The sequence below is a fragment of the Haemaphysalis longicornis genome, unplaced genomic scaffold, assembly GCF_048455015.1.
Source record: "Haemaphysalis longicornis isolate Haplotype H1 unplaced genomic scaffold, Haemaphysalis longicornis Haplotype H1 scaffold_10, whole genome shotgun sequence".
Lineage (NCBI taxonomy): Eukaryota > Metazoa > Arthropoda > Arachnida > Ixodida > Ixodidae > Haemaphysalis > Haemaphysalis longicornis.
Genome location: NW_027526204.1, coordinates 21197248 through 21221393, shown reverse-complemented (window position 1 = coordinate 21221393; position 24146 = coordinate 21197248). Strand labels below are relative to the sequence as shown.

The window sequence follows — 24146 nt, the reverse complement described above, 5'->3', positions numbered from 1 at the left end:
TCAGTCAGGAAAACGATCAGTGCAAATGACAGATCTTGAGTTTGTACGTGGCTTACCAGCAACAAAATTGGCACAGTATATTGCCACGAACCACGCATACTGTTGTGTTTAGCTATGTTTTTCGCCCGCAGTGAGCGACCGCTCACTTCACCCGACACCCACCGTGCTCGCTGGTTTAGTTGCTGAAACGCTTTGAGCCTGGTGTTGTGGAAGTGGTCCCACATTACCTGGCCATGCTGAGAAACGAGCAGAAAAAAGCTAGTTTCTGGCTACAGGCACCTTGCCCTACAGACAGAGCCACTATCGGCACGTTGGCATGTGTGGTTGTGTGCCTCTGGGTGGTGGGAGCCCGTGATTTGGTAAGGCCCCCGTTTCCCCCATCGGCTAGCTCAGCTGTCGCAGGAAGCGAGGGGGACGGGGCGGAGGGGGGAGGAAGCGCACCGAATCCGAGGGTGAAGCCGGCGGCGCTCCAGAGGGGCGTGAGGGCCGTGGGGCGTGCCCGGTGCTCAGGCAGCAGGCGCTGGAAGGCGCGCAGGTGCTCCTTCTCCTGCTCCCACATGTGGCGCACCACGGGGCCTGCCTGGGGGTCTCCGCCAAGCACCGCCATCTGGCCCGCGTAGATGCGGTCCGCCCCCAGCTCCCCGGCCAGGTCCACGCGCAGCAGCCGGTCATACAGGCGCCGCCGCCTCCGGGCTGCACCCCCGAGGGCGCTCCGCATGCTACCCATGCCTCTGCCACCTGCACAGCAGCGGGCACACGTGGGCGTTACAGAAAATGAGTGATCACTTACAATTACTTCCTTTAACCCTTTGATGCCCAATACTGTAATAATTTGTTTTTAAGCAGGTGAGAAGTTTTTTATGATCTAAAAGGACTTCCGACATCACAGATATGAAGGCAGAAAAAATTTTGGTTCATTAGGACGGACACTAAGACACACTGGCTGGCCATATATCACTTCAGCAAGAGAGCTACCTCAGTTGACCACCATGATTTATGGTGCAAGTGAAGGAAACGTAAAGTTTGTATTGCTATCATCTGTAGTAACAACGAAATTGCACAATTTCGGTTACCTGTCACCGGCCCATTGAGCCATCCGGACTCGATGCGAGTTGACACGTGTAAAGAATATTTTTTTAGCACACGGAAGTACGTGCTGCCCTCTTCTTTAATTTTTGAAGGTCCGGGATGCTTTGTCTGTCGATAAATGGTGTGAAATGTCGAAAAAAAAAAACACAAAATGGAAGAGAAAAAAAACATTGAGTTTTTCCTCCTGAGCAACGCTGGGCATCAAGGGGTTAAAATTTAATTGATTACAGGGGTCAATTACAGGTTCAGGAAAGTAACTGATCAATTACAAAAACGTAATCGGTTACTTTTGTGTTACTTTCCTTGAAAATTTCAGTGCCGTAACTCAAACTACAACGAACTATCGTGGCTTGCATGGTGGCTTGAGTTGGGTGTAATGGGAAGTGAGCTGCGGCGACATTTGACAGGACGGCGGTCTGCAAAGAACAGTCTTATATTTTTTGGGACGAGAAAATTGATTTCCGGTAATCAATTACAAAAAAAAGTACTTGAATTACCCAGAACATTACATGTTCAAAAGAGGAATTGATAATACTATTACAAAATTACAAAAAAATGTAATTGATTACGAGTAATCGATTACTTGTAACACATTACGCACAACTCTGGTGCACAGCTACTGCAAGAAAGGCTACTGCGACATACACTGCTGTGCAGGCTCCTGGGGCTGGATGACGCGACAGAGCTACTTACAACCAAGACAGCTCACACAAGCTGCACCTCAGCCAAGTCCTGGGGCAAATCCTACTGGGTGCCGGAAAACTTCCGGTGCACTCTCGCGTGATTGGCTGCCCGGGTTGTTTTTGGGGACATTTTTGGCAGCGCAGCCAGTTATGCAAGGACGCATGGGAAATCGGCGTACCAGAAGTTTCCAGGCACCCAGAAGCATTTGCCCCCTGTGGCGAGCCTACTAAAGCAGTGTAAAAACAAGCAGGTCCCATTGTTGCACTTTTCTAGGCAAAGCTTCCCATGCCTCTTTGATGACCTCCAGGAAAGCCACTTCACCCAATGGCCTTCCACAAAGGGCACATGATGACGACGATGGAATGCAAAAGCTTTGCTGACGCACGTGCACAGTCCACGATCCCATCAGCCAAAGTCCAAAGCAAAGGCAACGCTGAGCGAACCAAATCAGCACATTCAGATGACGTAATCACAAGCTATCGTATTCTCGCGCGTATAACCCGCACCAAAAATGCGAAAATTTCAGTGGCAAAGTAGTGGTGCGGATAACACGCGGTGTTTTTCCTACGTGGCAACACTGACTAAGCCTTCGCTGGCAGCAATTGCGCAACACATACAACGACAAGGAAGGAAAAACAAGGGCGAGCGCAATCTAACAATTGAATTTAATTCCTGCATTGTGACTTTCGCCTTGCAGCCAGTGTATTCTACTTGGTAAATACGCCGCTTTTTCTGTCTGCATAGTATGGGATGTGTTGCTTGAGCAGTTTTGGTGCAGCCTTTCCTGTATCAAATGGGCAGGCAATACGCGAGGAATTTTTTTCTTTCCCGGTGAGCTGAAAGTAAGGGTACAGATTATATGCAGGGGCGGGTTATACGCGCAAAAATACAGCAATACATAGTTCCAAAGTCGCGTTCGGCCAGCTCAGTGTTGCCATAGGTTTCGACTAACCTCAGCTGATGGGATCGTGGATTTGTCCTTTCCTCCAGTTTGCCCCCCGTTTTCAAAGCCCAGCCAACATGCTCCGCACCTGGAGTCAATGTGGGTCTCTTCTCCCTACTGCCAAAGCATTGCCCCGCTCCCCCGTAGGCAGCAGCAGAGGGCACTCACAACTAGGCAACCGCACGAAGAGGCGCGCGTCTTCGTGCCGAGCGCCTGCAGTGCTTGCACAAGAGCGGGCTGCTGCTGTAGGTCCCACTACGGAATTTGTTTGCAGGTTGTTTGGGGACAAGCCCAGCGTGTCTCCAAACCCTTCGGCCGTCACTCTTGTCCTGAAGAACCCAGAAACGGCCACGGACTTTATGCAGGCGACCAAACACCAGCCGAAAATCCCAACACTCGGAACAACGAGCAGCCGCTATTCTGTTGACCAAATTTTTTCACGCTTCCACGTTTCTTCACCAGTTTCCAAGTGTCTAGTGTTGCAATAAATGCCATTTCATGTCGGAAACTTTACAATGGCGTCTTTTTTTGCTCACAAGCTAAACCTAGCATATAAACCCCCCTGGTGTGCCCCTTTTATAGAAATAAAAGCAACCAGACTTGGCAGTGGTTAAATTACAGTAATTGAATTACTATTTCTTGCAGTAATGAGTAATGCAATGAATTACTTTTCAGTGTTGGTAATTTAGTAATGTAATAAATTACTCCAGGCCAGTAATTTCAAGGAAATTACTACTTTCCCAATTACTTCTGACTACGATATAGCCTGTCCGCTTCTCTTACGGCATAAAAAATTGACCAAGAAAAGTTGGCCAAGTAGAGTTCAGATGCCCAGAGGGTTTCTGGGCATTGGAACTCTACAAACACGAAGGAAGCAACGCTTCGATGAGAGTTCGATGAGAGCTCTGCCTGCTTTTTTGTGCCTCTTTGTTCCCTTTTTATGCGTTCCGGGAATGTCGCGGCAACAGTCAGTCGAGTTAAAAGCGTGCAGATTGTGTTCAAGGCTTCGTTACACTGGTCACTGGTGTAAGCCCGCTGCTAGGAAAACTCGTTTTTTCCTTTGGCGGGGATAAGCACGGAAGCGTGCAAACCGTTACGGAAGCGTGCAAACCGTTTGTCTTTCGTTGCTGAAAAGCATTGTCGGAGTTCCCTGGAATGTTTTGTACTCGCACGGTCCTGAGAAGCTGGACCGTTGCATATGATGAACACAAGTTTCTTGCAGCGCACCGGGCTGCTTTGGGCTGCTTTGATCTGGGCTGTTTTGAGCGTTATTTGACACCCGCAAAGTAATTTCAAAGTAATTTCATTACTCTTGAAAAATAATAGTAATGTGATGTCATTACTTTCGGCTACCTGTAATTGCGAATGTAATTTAATTACATTTTAGAAAATTCTAGGAAAGTAATGAGTAACGTAATTGAATTACTTTTTAGCAGTAATTTTGCAATCTCTGGAAGCAACTAGTCTGTAACGGATGTCCTGTCACAGTTACTGGCTAAGAAAGCAGCAGTGTTACAGTTACAACTTCCTCTAACTTAAAAGTAACTAGTTACACTCACTAGTTACTGGAAAAAGTAAGCTGTTGCTGATATCGCGTTACTTGTAACTAGTTACTGCCACGGACTGGGTATAAGGATGCAAATGCGCAGCTAGAAGCGGCAAATGCGGCGGATATTTTCTGGCAAGGACAAGCCAAAAGTACGAATTAACCGAATTTAAGAAACGCAGCAGTTTGAGTTAAGCGGCTTTAAAATACATTGAAAACATAGTGGGCCCACAGAAATTGATATTTGTTTGAATTAACCGAACGTTTGAATTTTATAGCGAGTCTACCATATGTTATGCTGAACGGTTACCGCTGAAACTTTTCTGAGAGATATGTCCATGTACAAAGGAAGCTTTTTACCATTCGTGTCAGTGCGCCTTTAATCCCAGTTTACCCGACACTATCAGCCAGCCCTGCTTCTTCACCATGGCGGCTTTTTCTCTCTTTCAGGCATCTGTGCAGAGAAGTGCCTCAACGGGGGAAAGTGCATCCAGAAGGACACCTGTTCGTGCCGACGCGGTTACTATGGACCACGCTGCGAATACAGTGAGTGCGCAGGGCCTGCCCCAGCACAGACCAGCGTCGAAAGAAGCACCATCAGCTGAGACTGCAGCTGGCATACATCGAGGGAGCAGATGGGGCTATCAGTAAAGCGCGAGACACGTGCACGACTACAGCATACGATTGGCATGCGACTAATCGTTACGACTGATCATTAGGACCGGCTTTGGCGTCGTACACTTGTCGGAGGAGGCCCACGACGTGCAGCTGGCAAGCCAGATGCCAGATACAGGGGTAGCGATGCAAAAAAAAAAATTGTTTTATAAGCTCCGACTGCAACAGCTGGCACTTGGCTCCCATTAACGTTGGCTTTCTTTGTGCATGCCGCCGCCTTCAAAAGTCACGCAATTGCAGCATTCTGGCTCAGCCTCAACGTCTTTGCATTTGGGCTACGTTTTATTGTCTTTCCTGCTGCGCGATTCTTTGCGTAGTTTCATCGCACACGGCAGTGTATGCCCGCGCAATAAAAGCGTGCCTGTTCTGGCTTCTTGCATGCCCAGCGGAAGACATGCTCCCCACGGCAAGCATGTTCCCAACTGTGACAAAGCATGGACACACCAGCTGTATCAAACTGCATCGCACACTGGACAGGGCCCATGCTGCTACCCACACTGGCCTTGACAATGCTTGTGGCCTCCTCGAAGCCCGTTCTTGCACGAGCAGCAGCTTCTTTGTGTTTTCGTACTGCGACCCTAGTCTTAGTTTCTGAACAATGCCCGCCTACACGCCCTATGAAGTTTGGGCACTCCCCAAGGCTCCGCCCTTGCTCCCCTTCTGTTTAATCTGGCTACGCCTTCGTTCCATATGCTCTCCTTACCCTCTAACCGATGGCATTGCCCTTTAGTAGGTAACCAAAGGCTGGCCAGAACAGAAGTTCTCAGATTTGGGGGTTTTCCACACCAAAGCTACCCCTGGGCCACGCCTAGTGAAGGGCTACCCATTGCGTCTCACTACCTGGGGATCATTGACGCAGCACGCTGAATGATCAGTGTCTCCCTTTATCAGGAAAACAGCTGCCGTGACTGATCGAACCTGTGCTCTTTCGCTCGGCTGATAGCGAGCAAGTGCCAATGGTCCCGTTGCCTCCACACAGTGACAGACGTGGCCACGACGCATGCCGCCGCCGCCACCGTGAACCCACACTGTGCCCCTACCAAACGTGAACTGCCGTTATAGGCCCTCTCCCCCTGCTGACGTTATTTCACGTGTCCCTCAACTGCGGGTGGTTAGCCTTGTCATTGAGGCCAACCAACTCTACATTTGGCTGTCAATCACACACTCCGCCTCAACACGTGTCCAACAAGAATGAAGGCCTCAATCGATCTGAACTCCCCAAACAACTAGGGTCTGTAGGGCATCCAAAAACATCTAATGTCAAGGTTGGACAGTCACCATACGTCATGCATGTTCAGATATGCATTTGCAGACATCCACTCGGGGAGGTACCAAATTACCCGTCACGTTCAGCGATGCAAATCGGGTACAAGTGCAACGAGAAAACAGTTCACTAAAAAGGTTTTGTAGGTTGACACGCCGAGTCGTACATGGTACGATCCGTCTGTACTTTTTTCAAGCCGCTCACCGACTTGAATGATGAGCCCTTTGATGAAGGGCATGAAAGCCATGCGAAGCAACTATGCTTCCAGCCACGCAAGTTTATCTTCCCTCAGTGCCACACGTGTCGATGCCTGCCTGGTAGTGTTCAGGTAGAGGAACACATGCTTCTCGCTGTATGTACACCATCACGTTCTAACCCCACCAGATGTGCATGTTTTGCTGTTTTGCATCCGAAGCTTTGTTGCTCGCTGCTGCCGTGTGGAGCGAGAGCAGAGCTGCTGCTCCCAAATGATGTGTGGGTGCGTGTTGCTGCAGGCAAGTGCTCCATCCCGTGCCTGAACGGCGGGCGGTGCGTGGGCGTCAACCAGTGCCGCTGCACCCGCACCTTTGCGGGGCCCCAGTGCGCCCACAGCACAGCCCACCACAGAGGTGAGACATGCTGGGCAAGCGGGTCGGGGGTTTTCGGTCTTGAAGACCGAAAATTTGCCAAAAAAATCAATTTTCTGTATTAATTTTATTTGCAGTCTACAGGTTTTGAAGAATGTACCTACAAAATATCATAGCTGTATCATAAGTATTCACAAAGCTGTCGCCCCTTGAAGTCTCCTAAATGACCATTTTTGCCTATGTTTGCAAACTTCGTGCCCTGTTTTCTCAGAAACAATTTTTTTTCCCACATGGTCAGCTGTCAGCTACAATATCTTCGGATGTACTGGTTCGATTTACATCATTTTTGCTGCATATGAAAGCTTATGAACTGAACAGTGCAATAAAAACCACAAAAATACAGAATTGTTTTTGCTGGCTAAAGATTTTATGCAGTTTTACAAAAACATTGTAAATTGGTGACCTGACATTTACGAATTTTACAGCGTTTGCAGAAAACATGCTAAAATTACTGCTGTGGTATAGTTGCACTCCCTGGTCCTTCTAGAGCACAAAGGGATAAAAGCTATTTGAGTATTTCATAGGCACATAATGAAAAAATTGCCCAAAATGGAGTGACATAACAGGTTGCACAACTCTAAGCTTACACCCCATAGACGAAAGCTGACTGCATATTTGTGCTCAGGATGTTAAGATGGACTTAATGTGTAAATCTCAAACACATATGTTAAAAAATAACAGAAATGTCCCCAAGACCAGTGTCCCCCCCTTAAACAATTTCTTCTAATTTTTAAGTAAACTCTGTGGAACTTGTCAGTGTTGCTGCTTTTTTCCCCACTGATTTCAAATGTGCCATTATTTTTTGAGTCAGTCAATTAGTTACCGAGATAATTAGAGATAATTGGCCATTTCTGGAGGAACAATAGACAAAGCAGTGTTTGCCACAAAACTGTAATCTTTGTATTTTGCAGTGCTACGAGCTCTCGCGAGTGCAGCAAGAGAATCGGTTTTTTTGATGCACCGCCTGGAACTAATTTTGCAGCTTATTAAGCCGTGGTGTTTGAAACAGGCATTCGAAACGGTTCCTTGCCACTGGTGCCACACAGGTTTAATGAGCTTTAAAATTAGTTCCAAGCGGTGCATTAAAACAACTTGATTCTCTTATTGCACTCACCAGGGTTCATAGTATTGGAAAATACAAGGATTACAGTTTTGTGGCCAACCATTGCAAGCAGTGTCCTGGTTGTGGCCCAGCATTTGATGCCACACGTCTTAGGCAGCGGGCACGACCTAGTGAAACGAGAGATTTCCGAGGCCTTCCATGTTCACAGGGAGGCAGATAACTGTATCAGCATGCCTTCCATTGCTCTTACGGCAAAAGAGCTAAGCTCGCAAGAGCGCATGCGCAGGACGTAGCTTGGCCGTGTGGGGTGGCACGCATCTATGACTGTAGATTGTTTTTTATCATTTGTAAGTGTTATCATCTTTTCAGCCCTGTCTGTTAGCGTTTTCACATATTACGTGTCTCAAGTAAAAGCTGTTCAGTTTAACTCTATTGATTGTACTACCGTCTTTCGAGGCCCCTGTCCGTCTTTCGCTGGTAAAATGGGTCTAACTAAGTCAACACCAACTAGCCCAACTTTCAGCCTTAAAGGAGCCATGAAGACAAAATACAAGTTGGGTTTATTACAAAGACTGCTTAGTCCCAATAACAATGATACCAATATCATCACAATCTTCAAACAAATAACGGAGATATGAAAGAAAACGTGTGAAGCAGTCGCGACCCCCTAGCCAATTTCCCGGAACTTTTCTACGACGCCACGGAACCTTGTTTGTGCGATTGGCGGCCGCCTAACTGACCTGTTGCGACGACACATGACTGGACGTCTGTAATGGGGCCTCTAGTTCCATTTGACCGCATCACTTGAATGCTAACATGCAGTTAACGCACTGAAAATTATGTTTTATTGTTGGCCTACGTCATTCTTGCTCATAACACGTCACTGTGGCGTAAAATTTGAAAGTTTTTAAATATTTCTTGCTTTTTTTTCATTACAAAAACATCTTTTGTGGCTGTAATGGAGCTCAGTGAGATGCTGAATCCTAGTTCTTTCAAATTAAACGAAGTTGTATTTTCTCTTCATGGCTCCTTTAACTGCCTCTGGCCGTGGTGGGCAGCCAGAAGGGGTCAGCACAAGAAGAGCCTGTCTTCTCGTCCTTCTCCTCGCAGAGCAGCAGCAGCAGCAGTGCCAGAGGCGGTGCGTGCACGGCGTCTGCGTGCGGCACAACCGGTGCCTCTGCGACCAGGGCTTCTACGGCCGGAGGTGCGCCAGGCGTAGGTACACACCTCCTGCTGCTGCCGCCACTGCTGCCCTCCGCGGGACCACCGCTCTCTTCCCGAGCCAGTAGTGGCACAGGGACAGTGTTGGTGACCCTTCGCAGTGCCAAATTTCGCCCACTTTCCGGCCGTTCCGGTCGGTCGTATAGGCGTTTCCTAGTCAGCACGGCCAAGCGACGCATGTAAGGTTGCCACCTTTCCCCGCAGAAAAAACCAGCTGTTCAGGTGGTGGGGGGAGGGGGCGGGGGGCGTGCTATAGAGAAAGTTGAACTTGTGTTAAAAACAGACGTCACATTTTTTTTTTTACATACAATGTCATATATTGTAGCGTTTCCCTACAGAAGAATCCACATAACGTTTTCAAAGTGATCAAGATTCTGGTTATTGCTCTGAATGTGCTGCAGTGAAAAGTAACCGCCCTTGCTGAGCTTGTCGACACATTTATCGTGGTAGTGGCTGTATTGACGCTTACAAAAAGCCAAAAAAGAAATAGTTGCTGCACAATGGCCAAGAAACCGGCCAATGTCGGCCGGTTTTAGGTACAGACCGGCAACCGGCCCGCAGTCTAAAAAAACCAGTCGGGCCGGTCCAAAACCGGTCAGGTGGCAACCCTAGACGCATGGCGCTATCTAGGGGCATGTTTGAAGCTATGTCCACGTCCACGTGACCCCCATCTTAATCGCTCAGAACCGCTTGCTCTCGTAGTGTAGTAGTTCCGCTCCTGCGAAGCAAACATCTTAATCCGGGTTCAAATCCCGTTACCGCTTCTTTTTTCATTTTCAAGGGTTTCTTATTTTAATATCAATATTTGCTATCACGCATATCATCTACGACATCTTTATGAATTATAAATGGGATTTTGGGTATTTTTGTTGCCTTTTGGTCAGTTTCAGCTATTGCTTCTTATACGTTTTGGCGGGTTTCCCCTATTGGGTCAATTTCGGCTATTTCTGTTGAATATTTTTCTACACCGTGGTTTTCAACTATTTCAGGTCCGTTTCGACTGTTATTTATTTTAGTTCGGATGGTTTTGTATGCTTTAGGCACGTTTATGCTGTGATATAACCCCCATAAGCAAGCTCAGGTGATGGCTGGCTGTACTGACTAGGAAACGCATATACGCGTTCCGGTCCGCTAACATTTTGGCAGTTTCTGACGCCGCGAAGAAAAACACAAAGTGTGCAAGTAAACTCGTAGGGTATTTATTTTTTCTCTTGCATTCTGCTTGCAACTCCTTTACTAATATTTGAGCAGTGTGTGGAACCGCACGAAGCATTCTCCTGGGTGCAGGCCAGGGTTTTTTTTACTGCAGATTTTGCAGAAAAACAGTTTCCCTCGAGCCTCTTTTTCTGTCACTATAAACAGCACAGTCCTTGTTACTTCAGCCAGGAAGCTTGCAGACGAAATGGGTGGTCTCAATAGCCTTTCCCCGCACTCCATACGTGCAGGCCCCACTTTTTGGCTCTAGTGCTCAGATCACCCCCAGCTATTGGGCGAGGTGGCAGGGAAGCTGCAGGTTTCGCTGCTCTTTCTCTGCACGATTCTGCAGCTGTGTGCACCTCCAAATAAAACTATTGACAATGGAAACCTCCAGACGCCAGGAAAACATCTTTCACAACCCAATTCATTGGGTTTCAACAAAATGTGTAGCTCACACTGCGTGGCACTGTCTCCAATGCTGTCATGGACTTCGTGACTCGCTTCTGTCGAATCACTGGGGGCATTTTTTTTTAACCCGAACTGGTGCAGGTTAGTGCAACGTCGTGCAGACCAGTGTCGAGTGCTACTGGAGTTTTCAATTAGTGAAAAAAAAAAAAAAAAAAAACTGTGGTCGATTCCTTTGTCATAGCAATCAGTAAAACACAAAAATGAAATGTGCAGCGAAATCTGCATCGCAGCATGATTTGCGGGTCGGCAGCTGTCTTGTGGGTGTGCTTGGCGAGTGACATCCTGCTGGCGGTCGCTTCGGCAAAGGTGTACTGGCATCATTTCCGTGATGGATATGACGTCAGTGAAATCTTTGTGTATCCTGGCATAAAAAACTTTCGGGTTAAAATATAAAACCTGAAAACGAACAACCCTAAGTGTAATGTTCTCTTTAGTACTAAAGGTTGCTTCCCCACAAGAAGACCCTGTGTGCAGGGGTGCACCCTTTACAGGCCGCTTGCTTCGTTGTACTGGCATCACTTCCGCGACGGATATGACGTCAGCAAAATCTTCGTGTATCCGAGAATAAAACACTTTCATGTTAAAAAATGAACACATGCTGCACTGCTTGCACCAGTGCAACCAGTTCAGGAAAAAAAAAAGTGCCTCTACTGTCATCACTACCTGATGGAGGCATGCAGTTCTCTTCCTCACTGGAGTCATCATCGCTTTCGCTTTGTGCACCACTGTAAAACTCTCGTGATGAGAATGCGGCCATGCTTCTCAGGGAACAGAGCACACCTGAAAACGTTCCAGAATCCAGAAGTTCTGTGCTTAACTTAGTGCTGCACCACAGTGCGAAATAAAGAAAACTCCTACAAACAAGGTTCACTTATCCCTCGAGAGATGGCGCATCATGTTTACAAAGAACGTGCGCACAGAGCAGTGAAAAAAAAAAAAATTCCCCCGCATTTCCCCGAGGGGGAGAATGTGAAAGTGCGAATGCACGGTTGTCGGCCCGCTTGCGGCGCTTGCGCTCGGCCCCCGCAGCCCACCGCCTCGCCGCCTTCTCTTCCATCGGGTTTGTAGTATCACGTGTACACCACGCAGTTTTCAAGCCGCTATAACGCCGCTGAGTCGCCAACGCACGCCGCTGACGACGTAGTTTGAATGCGTTAAAGATATAAGGCGCGTTATTAACACTGATATCAGCGTCGCGTCTGTGGCCTAGTCGGTCGAGCGTCGCGCTGCGGCCGCAAAAGTCCTCGGATCAAAACCTGGCGCCGGATGCTGTTTTTTTTTTATATAGAGAGGACTGCGGACGCCGCCGCCGCCGGCGGCGGTGGAAGGTTTGGGGTCGCTTATAAAGTGCATTCGCACTTAAAACGCGAAATGCCCCATGCGACCTGCCAGACTATGGTCCGCACCTTCCATGCTCTCAGCCAACTCCCACCATTTCAAGCTGGACTCTTGGAGATGACGCATTTTAAAATGACCTTTCCCCTGGAGTGTGCTTCCACAAGCACACTCCAGGGTGACTTTGTAAAATTGAATTTTTTAGTTTGCTTTCATGTACCACGCTACCATTGTATGTATTGGTTTATTATGGAATGCATGCTTTCTTAATAAGGACTTTTTTTGTACACGGCGCCGCCATTCTGAAATAGTATTTGGTGTACATGAAGATGTTTGCTGTGTAACTTCGCGTACTCCGTTCTTCATGTAAATGCGTAGCCGTGAAAGACTGCTGTCGAGGGAAAAGCCTCTGTCAAGGTTTTAGCTTTCTGCTTTTCCCCCGGTCTTTCCGTCAGCTTGCCCTGAATGCAGAAAGAAAAATAAACTTCCAACAACTGTAACCAGGGCGGCAAGCAGTTCCCCACAATTCATGCATCGAGTAGGGAGCACTGCCACTTAGGCAGTCACAGCATTGCAGCCAAGTGCCTCCTCACACCAGCCAAATATGCCCTTGCTTCACAATGCTGCCAAAGGCATGCCCGAACACTTGCTTTTGCCATACAACCACCCAGTTGTTTGTGGCCCGTGGTGTTGCTGTACACGAATGATGCGCAACACGCGCCCAAGTTGGCCGAGATACGGGCCAACAAACGTCGGCGAAGAAGCCACTGTGCGAAACAGCCGCATTCAGAGTGTGAACTTGGTGGAAAGCGTGGTTAAAGTACGGTTCCTTCCTATCCATACTGATCTCCACACATCTAGATTTTACCGTACGGCACGACACAAGCAGCGGTGGCCGTTTCTTCTTGGTGGCGCATGGCCATGCAGTCATGTTCCACTGATACGAGCACAAGAAAAAGCACTGTTAGTTGCAATGCTCACATAGTAGGTCCATTTTAGAGCAGTGACAGAGGCCCCTACATGCCGGGAGGAAAGCAAGTACTGCCACAAATAGGGACCCACCAATGTGGGCCTACGGATGGCAATGCCCTTCCTCCATGCTTCCCCCCGAGGGGAAGGACACTCCTTTCACTCTGGCCAGGCCAGCACACACCTCTTGGATGGCCCCTGCCCAGGCCCCAGCACTCCCCACTCGCACACGGAGCCAGTCCAATTGGCGCACTTTTTCTCTGCATTCCAGCACCGAGCATAGACCATGTCTTGATGCTTTGCAATGCCAATGCTGACGTGGCGGGTACAATTGAAGGACGCCTGTTTGCAGACACAACTTGGCAGTATTCCTTCCTGACGCAATGAAGTGATCCCAACTTCCAACGAGAACAATTTCTTTATTTTGCTCAGTACCACCAGCCCCTGGGCAGCACACACACACACACACACACACACACACCTGGGGATGACAAGTAGCTTGCCCACTAACACCACTCCGACAGCAGCCACGACACCGGTGGGCTGGGTTAGCCTCGTTCGGGACCCAACACTCCCTCGAATGTGTTGGCACTAGTCTCCAGCCTACTGCGGGACAAGGAAACACCACCCAGCTTAGCTCTGGCAACCCACTTTCCATACTGGCCCGGGGTTCTCTGTTCACTCGGACTAATCCCTTCTTTACCCCCAAAAGTGCGCATTATCACTAGGCACCGCGCCGCCCTGAAGCCAAGCTTTTAAATGACTCTGCAGGCCCTTGAGCTGCGTTTAGCGTTTCCACGTGCTTTTCTCTGACGCTGTACTTGCGCTCGGACCTGCAGAGCTCCTCACACAACAGCACGCACAACGCATTCCTGCTCACTGCCACACCACTGAGGAACCCTTCACGGAGCACACCCATGGTACTACTGTTGGCACAGCTCACAAGGCTGGCTCTGCTGCCACGAGCAGTGGTACTGCCAGCCCTCTGCTTAGAGACGGTGGTGCTTGGCCGAGCCCTGCCCGAATTGTACTGAGTGGCTGCCCCTTCCTTGCAGGTATACCTAGGAAGAGGAAGAAGAAGGAGAAGTTCGTGTGACCCCCCCGAGTGCAAGTGGAGCTTTGTATCAGGACACCGTGGCCCAGCCTGCCAGTCCTCAACAATCTGCAATACGACGGCCTCGTCCACGCTGCCCCAACAGTCCGTGCATGCAACCGTGTGCTTGGCAGTGCGCAATAAAGGCTTTGCTGCTGCCGCACCTGACTCGCTGCTCTCTCAACCGGCCTCGGTCACCAGCCCAGGCCGTAGGCCGAGGGCGTCTCGTACAGCTCGTAGGCGAACTCCTCGGTGTGGGAGTAGTCCAGGTGGCCGCCGATGTAGTCGACCTCGAGGCGGAAGGGCCCCCGCACGCCGTCGGCCAGCGTGATGCCCAGGTGCGTGACGGCGGACCGGGGCAGCGCCGACTGCTTGTCCTGCACGCGTCCCTTGTTGCTGAGGAAGAACCGGGAGAAGGGCACGCGCACCAGCTGCCAGTAGGGGCCCCCGCGCGTGTACAGCGGGAACTGGTACATCACGTTCCACGTCACGTCCAGGTAGCCGTCGGCGCCCAGGTTCAGCATGTAGGTGCGCCCGTCGCCGCGCACCCGCAGCTCCAGGTGCGTGAACGACGACCACTCGTAGGCTGGGCACAGCGCGAAGGCGCGACGCGCTCGCGGCGAGCGCACGTTGCAGTAGCCCGTCTGCATCAGCTTGCCGTCCTTAGGCGCGCGCGTGTCCAGGTAGCCCCGAAACACGCCCGCCCCCGACGGGCCCAGCGCGAAGTCGGCCCGCGAGCTGCCCTCGCGGTTGTCGCTGTCCGCCGTCACCGTCCACTCGGCGATCGCCTCGGCGCTGTCGAACTTCCAGAACACCTCCGTGTCGCCGTCGGAGTACATCTTGGGCTCGCTGGCCATTTCGCGGCCCAACTGGCGCACGTCCTCCTTGAGCCACCGGTAACCCTGCTGGAACAGGGTCTTGAACGGCACCTCGGTTTCCGGGGGATCGTACGCGACGTCGCCTTTCCGGCTCTTCTTGAAGAAGCACGACCGGCAGGGCACCAACGCGCGGGGCACCCCCCTGGTCAGCAGGCGGCGAGCAGACGACCGCGCTGCTGCCAGCTGACGAAGCGGCAACATGATGCGCTTTTCGCCCGCAGCGAAGTGAGGCGCAGGAGGCCTAGCCAACGTCCTGCAACCAATCGAGCAGTAGACAGCGGCGCGCCAGTCGATCCAATGTCCGAAAACGACGCCCAGTCAGCCGAAAACACGCACCTCAAAACGCACGAGCACCACTCTTTGAGCGTCGATAACGACACTGTTCGGTAAGAAATCCCTAGCAGCGAGAAAAACAAAAGTGCCAAAGAAAAGGAGCCGGCGGCTGGAACGCCTGAAGCGCCGACGGCCAAGCGGCCGCGTCACATCCGGTTCCGCCTCTACCTTGCTCAGATCGGTGTCATTTTAATCGACTCTTGCGCATGCTTTTGGACAAAATCCCAACGGCCAGGAAGACCTCTCTGCGGTGAGTGAGCACGGCCAGAGAGTCGTAACGCGTGCATTAACTCCCGAGCGCCCACTGCGCACCCACCGCGCAGCGCTGAGCATCCAGGGGAGCCCGCAGTGTGCCTCCGAAAACGGGGCCCGTTCCGCCATTGGGCACCCTTACCGCGCAGTCGCGAAAATGGCTGCTGCTTTCGCTTTTAACTTTTTGCTTCTTTTTTATCGTTCTCCGAAATACCTGCTCGTAAACTCGCACAAGCGTGCGGGTGCGGGCCCAGAAGCGCAGCGAAGCTGGCACCCGAAGCGGGCACCGTCGCCAAGACCCCCGCTTTCGAACACGAGTCCCTCGGCGGTCGCCTTGTTGCGTAGTCGGGCGCATGGACGCGTTGTTGGGGCGGGAGTATGGCGGCGGAGTAGCGGGGGACGGGGCGGCGATCACTTACCTGCTCGCGCCGGTGTCAGCAGCGTCTCGCACCACCAGGTAGGCGCTCGGCGGCGCGGCTGCTAACGGCGGCTCGAGACGTCCCGCGTCGCGACCCGAGCGGAGGAGGCCGATGCGGTCTGGTCGCGCGCAGTGGACACAGCCGCTGTCTGTAGAGGCCGTGCGCCTGGGCCGAGCGGCAGCGTTGAAAGTGCGCAGCCGCAAGCGATTGCGTGCCCTTCTGCACCTGCTCAGTCGCTTCCCGCTGTGCCGCCGGATGCTGCTCGTGCACCGCCGGTGCCGCGCTTCTGCTGCGAGGCGAACCACGCGTGCCGGGCTGCCAGCGTTTCGTGCTGGCCGCCTTTTCGGCCCCAAGAAGCCGCCATGGACGGTCGCTTTTCGTCGGCTGCGGGTGATGCCCGGGAGTGCCGGGAGCGAGCGAGCATTGCGGAGAAGCGTCTCTCTCCGGATGTTGCGCGGATGCGCGGAAACCGTCGGCTACCCGTGTAAATCTCTGTTCGGGCCTTTTCCGCCCCTTTGTAAGCACGCCCGCAATCGTACAGGCGTCGGCGCGTTATCGTCCCTCGTAAAGTGAAAATGCTCGAAGGGCGAAGGAGTCTTAGGCGCGCGCATTTCTTGCGCCTTAAAGTGCCGCCGAGGAATAAACAGACTGGTTGCTCGGGTGCGCTGTAACGTGGTGGCTAGTGGAAACCCCGTTTTCGACGAGCGTTGCTGCGTCGTGTATTCCTTGTAACCCCTCAGAGGGGCGGGGGCAGGGACCCGTTTTATTGGCGGGCGCTGCACAGCACACGCATGGTGGGAGCACTGTTTCCCCTCTCGCAAACAAATATTGTGCTCGGCCGAGGGTTTGAGGCGCTGGGAATCGCGGTGATGCTGCTCGGGCTTCTTCTGGAGTCCCGTTGTGTTTACCCCCTGCGGCGGGCCCCATTCACAGCTGGCTCCCGCCCACAGACCATCCACCATGGCAGCTGGAAGGGCCATTGGCAAAGCCAACTCTCGCGGACCTGTGTGAGCCCTAGGTGTCCACACACGCGTTGTGGCTTGGGCTTCAGGGCAGATTCCGCGTGCACGCCCGCACGGGCACGGCTGGGTCTGAGTGGCCAACACAAGGCACCTTTGCAAAGGGGGCCCTCCAACAAAACCATTAGCAGCAGGAAGGCTGTTGAGGCCCACCTGTCTCAACCACGGAGAGGTGAACCGGCCTCCTGTGGGCTGCACACAGTGAACTGTCAAGCTCCAAAAAGTGCACAGTTTGCCGAGCCGTCCAGGGAACGTGCTACTTGCAATGCTGGGCCGTGCAGAGGCCTGAAGTGAGGCAGGGACGAGGAAGCGGCCACGGTGTCACATACGGGTCTTTTATTGCAGAAAAGCAGGGAGGTCTGCCGGCCTGCGTGCCACTCTGCGGGCATTGCGGGAAGTTATGTGGGAGGGGAAAAAAAACGAAAGGGAAGATAATTGAGTTGGCCTGGAGTGTCACATGAACTGTCCCAATGGTTTCACGTGGTGAAGTCTCGGCAATGCCAGTTTGTCAAATGGGTAGTGAAGTGAGGCGTCCAAGAAGGCGTCATTCCTGACTCAGTCGAGTAAGGTGTGCCCTGCTGTTCTGGCAACGCACAGTTTGTCTGGCTCGGGCGACACGGGCCAGTGACCTGTGGCTGTCACTTGACGACTGCGTGGTTGCCAAGGGGCCGCATAGGGCAGGCAGGAACTTGCATGGGGGGTGAAGCCCTTGGCTCACTTTGTGCAGGCGGGAGGATGGGGTTGGTGGGGCATCTCTGGTCGCCCGACAAGCCAGGCCCACCTAGGGTGGCCTCCTAGCACGAGTAGCTGGGTCAGCTCTGGTCTTCCCTAATGCTCGCACTTGCCGAGTGCTAAATTTAGCAGAACTGAGGGAATGCCCTAGGGGATTGCGGCCACTGCTGGACAGCTGGCCTCTCTGGTTGGCGGAGGGGCCAGCCTCCCTCGTCGAGGGGCGGCCACCATTTTTCCACTCTGCCTCAGACGGTTGAAATGAACTGGGATGAGCTGCACGGGACGACCCTTTGAAGCATGCCTATGTTGCACGGAAGCACGTGGTGCCATTACTTTGGCACTACACGAGAATACCAAATGTGATTTGCATACCTGCCAGGCTCACCAGGATGGCATTAGAGAGATCGCAGCAGGGGCTGGATTTAGTGGTACACATTTTTAATGTAGTTGCTACGGAGCAAGTACCCATCTGCGTTGTCCAAACTAACGACCTCCGCCAATGGTCACTTGCAAAATGTCACTTGCAATGGTCACTTGCAGTGCGTAACCAACTACGCTATTTAATCTCTTCACTGGTAACGATGTCAATTGGTGTAGGATCAGATTAAGATTCGATTAGTTTGTCACGTAGCTCCAGTGCAGTGTGGTGAGACCTTGAGAAAGATTTGGCAAAACATGGGTGCGTTTTCTGAAGATGTTTGTTTCGGCTGTACAATTGTACAAAACCATCAAAATTCGGGAAGGCTGGCAGGTATGCATTTGACGCAAATGGCATTCGGTGAGTGAATGAGTTTGGGAGACATTCACATGGGGGGGCGCTATTCTCGGCTGCATAAATTCTCGATGAACACGCCATGTTTTTTGCGTAAGGAAAACGTAAGCAATCAGTGACGGGATGCACGTGTAGCTATTGCAACACGCAGTGTAATTTGACACTTTGCTTGTAGTGATCACAACCAAGCTATCAAATAGTGCGCATAAAAGATATAAAACCACTTGGAATGTGTAATAAAAATTAAGACGGCTGCTGAGGCTCGCCAGAGAAATGCATTTATTCAGCTTAAAATTGGCGTCGACACCACCAGGTGATCAAGTAATGTTTATCCGAAAGCGAGCGAAAGGCAGGTGTTGAGCTAAAGAACATCACGCAATCTTTTTTACCGTGCCTATTCATTTCTTTCAATCGCTTTTAGTAACATATAGCTCGCTGCTTCAATGCAAGCTTTGTTGCGTTATCTCCTCCCTGGCCATCTCCGCCGCCACGCTAGGCTCTGCTGCAACGTATCACTGAGAAAGGCGGCCGTGACCATCGGTTGTATGGCGCGGTAAGGACAGCGAAACGCTACACCTGATAACGGCAGAGCATACCAATGCCGCCAAGCTCGTCAAGCTCGAACTCAGTCAATGTAATAATGAATATAACTGTCAGTTTTCTTTGTTTAGTTTTTTTTCTCTCGAGTTCGGTCATGGGAGCCACCAGCTCACTAGGAACAGTGTGGATAAATGCCATGCATTGGGTTCTTTGTGATGGAGAGGCTTGTACTGACCTGTTAATGCTACTGTTACGCTACACAAATAATTGCTATTTTATCGCCACACACAGAAACAAAATGCGTGGCGTTATTGTTATGCGCCATTATCGCTGACCAGGAAACAGTTTAAAACTGTTGTTTCTTAACACAGTTTTAAACCACGTGTCGTGCGAAACGCACCTGCTGCAATTTCACAGAGCTTTCACAGCGCCAAAGGTCGGTCAAATTTTTTGCCCTATTTCACGGTGACGGGAGCCGCCATTTTCAAGCTTCTATGTAACATTACGTCACTTTTACGCAGGCTGAAGGTGCCAATGTGTGACGTAAGTGTTCCTGCCAACTGTTTATGTTACATCACGCCTACTCAGCCAATCACAGAGGGTGCGTGACATACAAGCCGTGTTGTTGTTGAATAGCGGAGTCGGGCCTACACTGTCACGTCCGCTGCATTTAGTCTGGTTTTTCATTGCCGGGCAAGAATTATGCGCTTTCAGTCGAGAGAAATAAGGCAAACCTTAGAACTGGTGCCAGTGAACATCATGAAAGGTCAGAATCACAAAAGCACACACAACCACTTTGTCAACCGGAAGCATGTGACGGAAGTGAAAGCCAATCAAAGTTTCTGGTGAATTCACAGTTCACGGTGGATTTACAGCGTCGAGAATAGGGCTCTAGCTTCTGAACAAAATGCATAGCCGCAGTAAACAGTGGCCCGCCACCAAACAAATAAGTTTAGTCATAAACCAAACATAACACTGTCTAAACACTATCCGTAGATAAATCTTGTCCCGCGAATCATTTCAACGTAGAGAAGAAGGCAAACAACGTGTTTTCAAAGGTCCATTACGTTTCTGCTGCAGTAGCTGGCCGATTTTTCGTACCTGGAGGGAAATGAAAAATAGTCCGAATAGAAGAGCAGTCCAGAAAAACCCGTGAGTCATTACTCCTACAGGAAAACTGGCGGTTCCTCGTGAAAGTCCGAAATATCCAGCAAGTCTGAAAAAACGGCTGGCCACTATATGGTGGCAGCCCTAGCTGCTATTCAAGTGCGATTTTGTTGCCGACTTGTGTTGGCTTGGGATGTGTACTTGTGCCACCAAAAACAGTGACACCGCATTTTTTTTTCATTTAGAAAGGCTTTTGTTTTCAAGGCAATAAAGGGTTTTATAAAAACAGTACGAAAGCATTTACACGATCTTGCAAGTGCCCATTGCAAGTTTGCTAATAGTTGCTGCTATCATTATCAAGTGACACTCGCCTTGCCATCATGGCCAAAGCGGATGCTATTCGCTCTGTACGATATTCGAGTTGCCTTGTGACAGGGGTGTTAGATGTGTCTGTAGCAGTGCTTAGTGAGAACGCTGGCAAGCATGCCATGGAAGGGCGTCTCAGAGACCAAGTTGACCAGGAAAAGCCTGAGCCGTGTAGAACAGACAGAAAGGCCAGTGGCTATCCGCCGCAGTGGCTAAGGCGTTGCGCTGCTGAGCACAAGGTTGCGGGTTCGATTCCTGGCCGCGGCAGCCGCTTTTCTGATGGAGGCGAAAAGCCAGAACGCCCGTGTGCACGAGATTGTGGCGCACGTTAAAGATCCCCAGGTGGTCAAAATTAACCCGGAGCCCTCCGCTACGGCGCCCCTCATCGGCTACGTTGCCTCGGCGCGTTAAGCCCTACGATCAATCAATCAATCAAAGGCCAGTGGCTGCTCAGGTGGGAAAAGGGCCGCAGGGGCCCTTGGCTGACATTTCCAAAGCGGCGCGAAGGAAACTCGCTTGTCCTGTTTCCTTTGCACTGCTTCTGAGATGCAGTCAACGGAGCTGAAGCAGTCAGGGCAGGAGGGAGTGCGGTCCCTGTTCCGCAGTACCAGTGGCGGCCGGAGGGTTTGGCCGAGCAGTGGGCCCCTTTGGACGGCGGCTACTCGGTGCTGGGACTGAGAGAGAGCTGACGCTGGCGCTACCCTTGCATGTTTTATGGGTGCTTCAGAGCCCTGCTTGCCGGAGTTCGCACTGCCTCCACTTTCGTCCTGTGAACGCCATCGGGGCAAAGTCGCCTTCCAGGTGGGGACAGCCTTTGCAGGGATGTCCAGCAGGCGGTGCCGCTGCACAGTTCATCAGAGGTCTTGTTTCAGGTGCGATCATCAATGATATACAATGCATTTGGGGGTGGACAGGCTCGACCACTCGCCTCTTAGGATGAAGTCCTGACTGCAGAACGGGATGAAGACGAGAGAGGGCGCAAGTGAGCGCAGTTTTGGAACTAAATATGTTGACCAGGCACTTCACGTGGTACCGCACGCAGTGTAATTGTAAGCACTGCACTACTAATGAAAAATTAAAAACGGGAAGGGGGGTTAAAAGGCGCTATGATCTGGAGAATTTCGGCTGTCAATCAAGGGGGTTGTCTTTTCATTGGCGTGTGCCGCTTAGATGGGAGTACAGTAAAGCCTCATTACAGGAGACACTCAAGGGACCCAAGGAACGTGTCTCTTCTAACTAAGGCCTCTTGTATGCAACGTTGCTAACATGGCGAACTGTCTAAACCGCTTTCATTCAAATGTCTCTTATAACCAAGTGTCCCAAATAACAGTGTCTTTTGTAATGAGGTTTTACTGTACTCCTCTAGGGTAAGCACGATCGCCGGCTGACTCACGCATGCGTCACCTAGTCTTCTATGTGGAAGGCTTCTATTGAATCCCTGTTTAACTGCCTCCTGTCTCGATAAAAATAACCGCATCTGCCATCACCGGTTGGCAAGTGCCTCCGGGGCCTTCCTGGCAGCACTTTGACAGGTGTGACAGCGAGTTGCTACCCAGGGACAGCTGTCAAGTGCCTGTGTGTGAGCGAAGCGCTTTGTCAACACGTTTTTTCGATAAAATATTTAGTTCTGAAACTGCGCTCGCTTGTGCCCTCTCTTTGTCTCAGTCCCGTTCTGCAGTTAGAATTTAATGACGACTCCATTTCAACTCGCCCAGCGTTCTCTGATTAAAAGGCTCTGCTTCCTAGTAATTCTCAATGTCTGCGCCACCTCGCTGGCATTGCGTTATGTACCCGGAAGTTTTCGTACGTCGAGCACGTGAATATGCACATTCTGAACCCCCACCATGGGTCTAACACCTGAAATTCTGGTGCAACCAGCTCGAAAACAATCCCTTTGGTTTCTGTTTACGGTCTTGCATAATGAAGCATCCGCCAATTGAGCTGGCCGGGGCAACAGCACCGCCACATCGGTGGAAAAGGACAGGGGTCACGTTGACGCACCACTTTCAGCCTGAGTTTTACAGCTGAAATACCCTATTTTCCGGTCTATAAGTCGCACTTTTGAATAAGTCGCACCCTCCTCAAAATGAGTTTAAAAAAAAATGTATACAAGTCTCAGCGGTGTATAAGATGCACCGGTGTACAAACCGCACTTTTTTTAAGGTAAACTGATAAAGGATCAGTTCGTTGTTAAGCGCGCTAAAGTACATATAGTTGCGGCGGCTGCCGCCTCTGAACGCATGCCCCGGTAAGCCGTGCTAGACACATGCATCTACCGTCCAAAGTCTAGACAGAACTAACTTCTCAAAAATGGTTTATTGGTACACACAGATGGCATGTACTTACAGACGGCGTTTAGGCAAAGCCATCGAAGCCTTCTTCCTCCGACTCGCTAACGAATAATTCATTCATTTAGAACATAGAGCTGTGTTTCTTAATTAACGCTCACATCAGGCAGCACACAGGCACCTTTTCGAGTGTGAACCATGCACCGGTAGTTGCACCAGTAGATAAGGCGCACCAACGAAAATTTCAGAAAAAAACCGCGACTTATACACCGGAAAATATGGTAGATCTCGTAACGTTGGGGGAAGCTAACCAGGCGACGACCAGAGCGTTTCATCGAACGAGTGTGTTGATGTTTCGCAAGTGCCTTGCCAGGAGCCAGTCATGCGCACGTTACCAGTAAAAAGTAAGTGCTACAGTTACTGTTGCCTGAGCCAAAAAGTAACTCTGGTACAGTTACAGTTACAGAGTTTCCAAGAGTAACTTGCGAGAGTTACAGTTACTGAGAAAAAGTGACGTAACTTTTTCATTAATTTATGAAACTAACGAATAGATCACAAACCAAATGATAGAGTTTATGCAACAGAAACGTATGAAGGCACGCTGGTAGTCGAAACTGCATGAAGTAAAACCGTAAGGAAAGGGAACCTAAAGGGGGTACACTCAAGCCCAGCATCAAGAATGGTTGTGTACGGCTTGTTTTGTTACCTCAAGTTTTTTGTTCCTTCACCCTTGATGTTATTATGGGTGGCCCCTTCATGGTGCGTCCCTCTGCGGTTGTCTTTCTTTGCAAGGGTAGGCCAGCTTTCTCCTCGGCGGAGGCCAGTCTCTTTTTTTCTTGTTTCCGAATGACTCAACATACGGGAAAGGGTTTAAGAAATCTCCCTAAAGACTGACCTGGATCTTTGGCAGGGAAGATTATCCTCTTAGCAATCTGTTCTCCTAAACTGCGAGGGGAGCCATGTTGTGGGAAGGTGAGAGGTGGAGAGGATATTTAAGAAAAGAAGGTTTGAAAAAGTGCGAAGTGTCAGCCTTTAACGAGTGTTGCTGTTGGATAATTTGCTTTATAAAAAATGGCAGCATCTCCACTCCGTGGATCGTGGTGAGGGTGCAGAGTACGGGGACTCGAAATGACATCAAAGTTGCGCCCCGAGTGACATCCGATTTGTGCCCCAATCGTCATTCAATTTGAGTTGCACCTTGATTATTCCCTAAATGAAACTGCAACTCATGGTTGAAATTGAATTTCGCTTGATGGTGGTGTGCGCA

General features: G+C 50.6%; 3 protein-coding genes across 16 annotated transcripts in view; 2 read left to right on the top strand and 1 right to left on the bottom strand.

The window, feature by feature from the left end:
* The window catches only part of LOC144158284 (wnt inhibitory factor 1-like), a 141539-nt gene extending 127203 nt beyond the window's left edge, over positions 1-14336 (top strand). The window contains exons 7-10 of one of the 6 annotated variants that reach the window (XM_077689079.1): positions 4713-4808; positions 6696-6809; positions 9006-9105; positions 14136-14336. In XM_077689079.1, coding sequence (XP_077545205.1) covers positions 4713-4808; positions 6696-6809; positions 9006-9105; positions 14136-14145 — 320 coding nt within the window. In that variant the 3' untranslated portion in view covers positions 14146-14336. Of the gene's footprint in view, positions 1-4712; positions 4809-6695; positions 6810-9000; positions 9110-14135 lie in introns of all 6 variants that reach the window. The other 5 variants (XM_077689081.1, XM_077689080.1, XM_077689077.1 and 2 more) reach the window with 5 other exon arrangements.
* On the bottom strand, positions 600-16458 carry Cia30 (complex I intermediate-associated protein 30). 2 transcript variants are annotated; one of them, XM_077689084.1, is made up of 3 exons: positions 16056-16458; positions 14338-15304; positions 600-738 (listed from the first exon to the last, which is right to left on the bottom strand). In XM_077689084.1, the coding sequence occupies exon 2, from the start codon at positions 15250-15252 to the stop codon at positions 14368-14370; it is 885 nt and encodes a 294-aa protein (XP_077545210.1). In that variant the 5' UTR covers positions 15253-15304; positions 16056-16458; the 3' UTR covers positions 600-738; positions 14338-14367. The 2 variants fall into 2 exon arrangements, with proteins under 2 accessions (XP_077545210.1, XP_077545209.1); XM_077689083.1 differs by lacking the exon at positions 600-738 and having other exon boundaries at positions 13480-15304.
* Ewg (DNA-binding protein Ewg) overlaps positions 15263-24146 on the top strand; it is a 34649-nt gene continuing 25765 nt past the window's right edge. For 7 of the 8 annotated variants that reach the window (XM_077689076.1, XM_077689075.1, XM_077689070.1 and 4 more), the window contains exon 1: positions 15263-15634. The gene's annotated coding sequence lies outside the window, so the exon portion shown is untranslated. Of the gene's footprint in view, positions 15635-21222; positions 21464-24146 lie in introns of those variants that run through there. The other variant, XM_077689069.1, reaches the window with a different exon arrangement.

Excerpts from the sequence above, each read along its gene's own strand:
- Cia30 (XM_077689084.1), bottom strand. The coding sequence starts at position 15,252 with ATGTTGCCGCTTCGTCAGCTGGCAGCAGCGCGGTCGTCTGCTCGCCGC.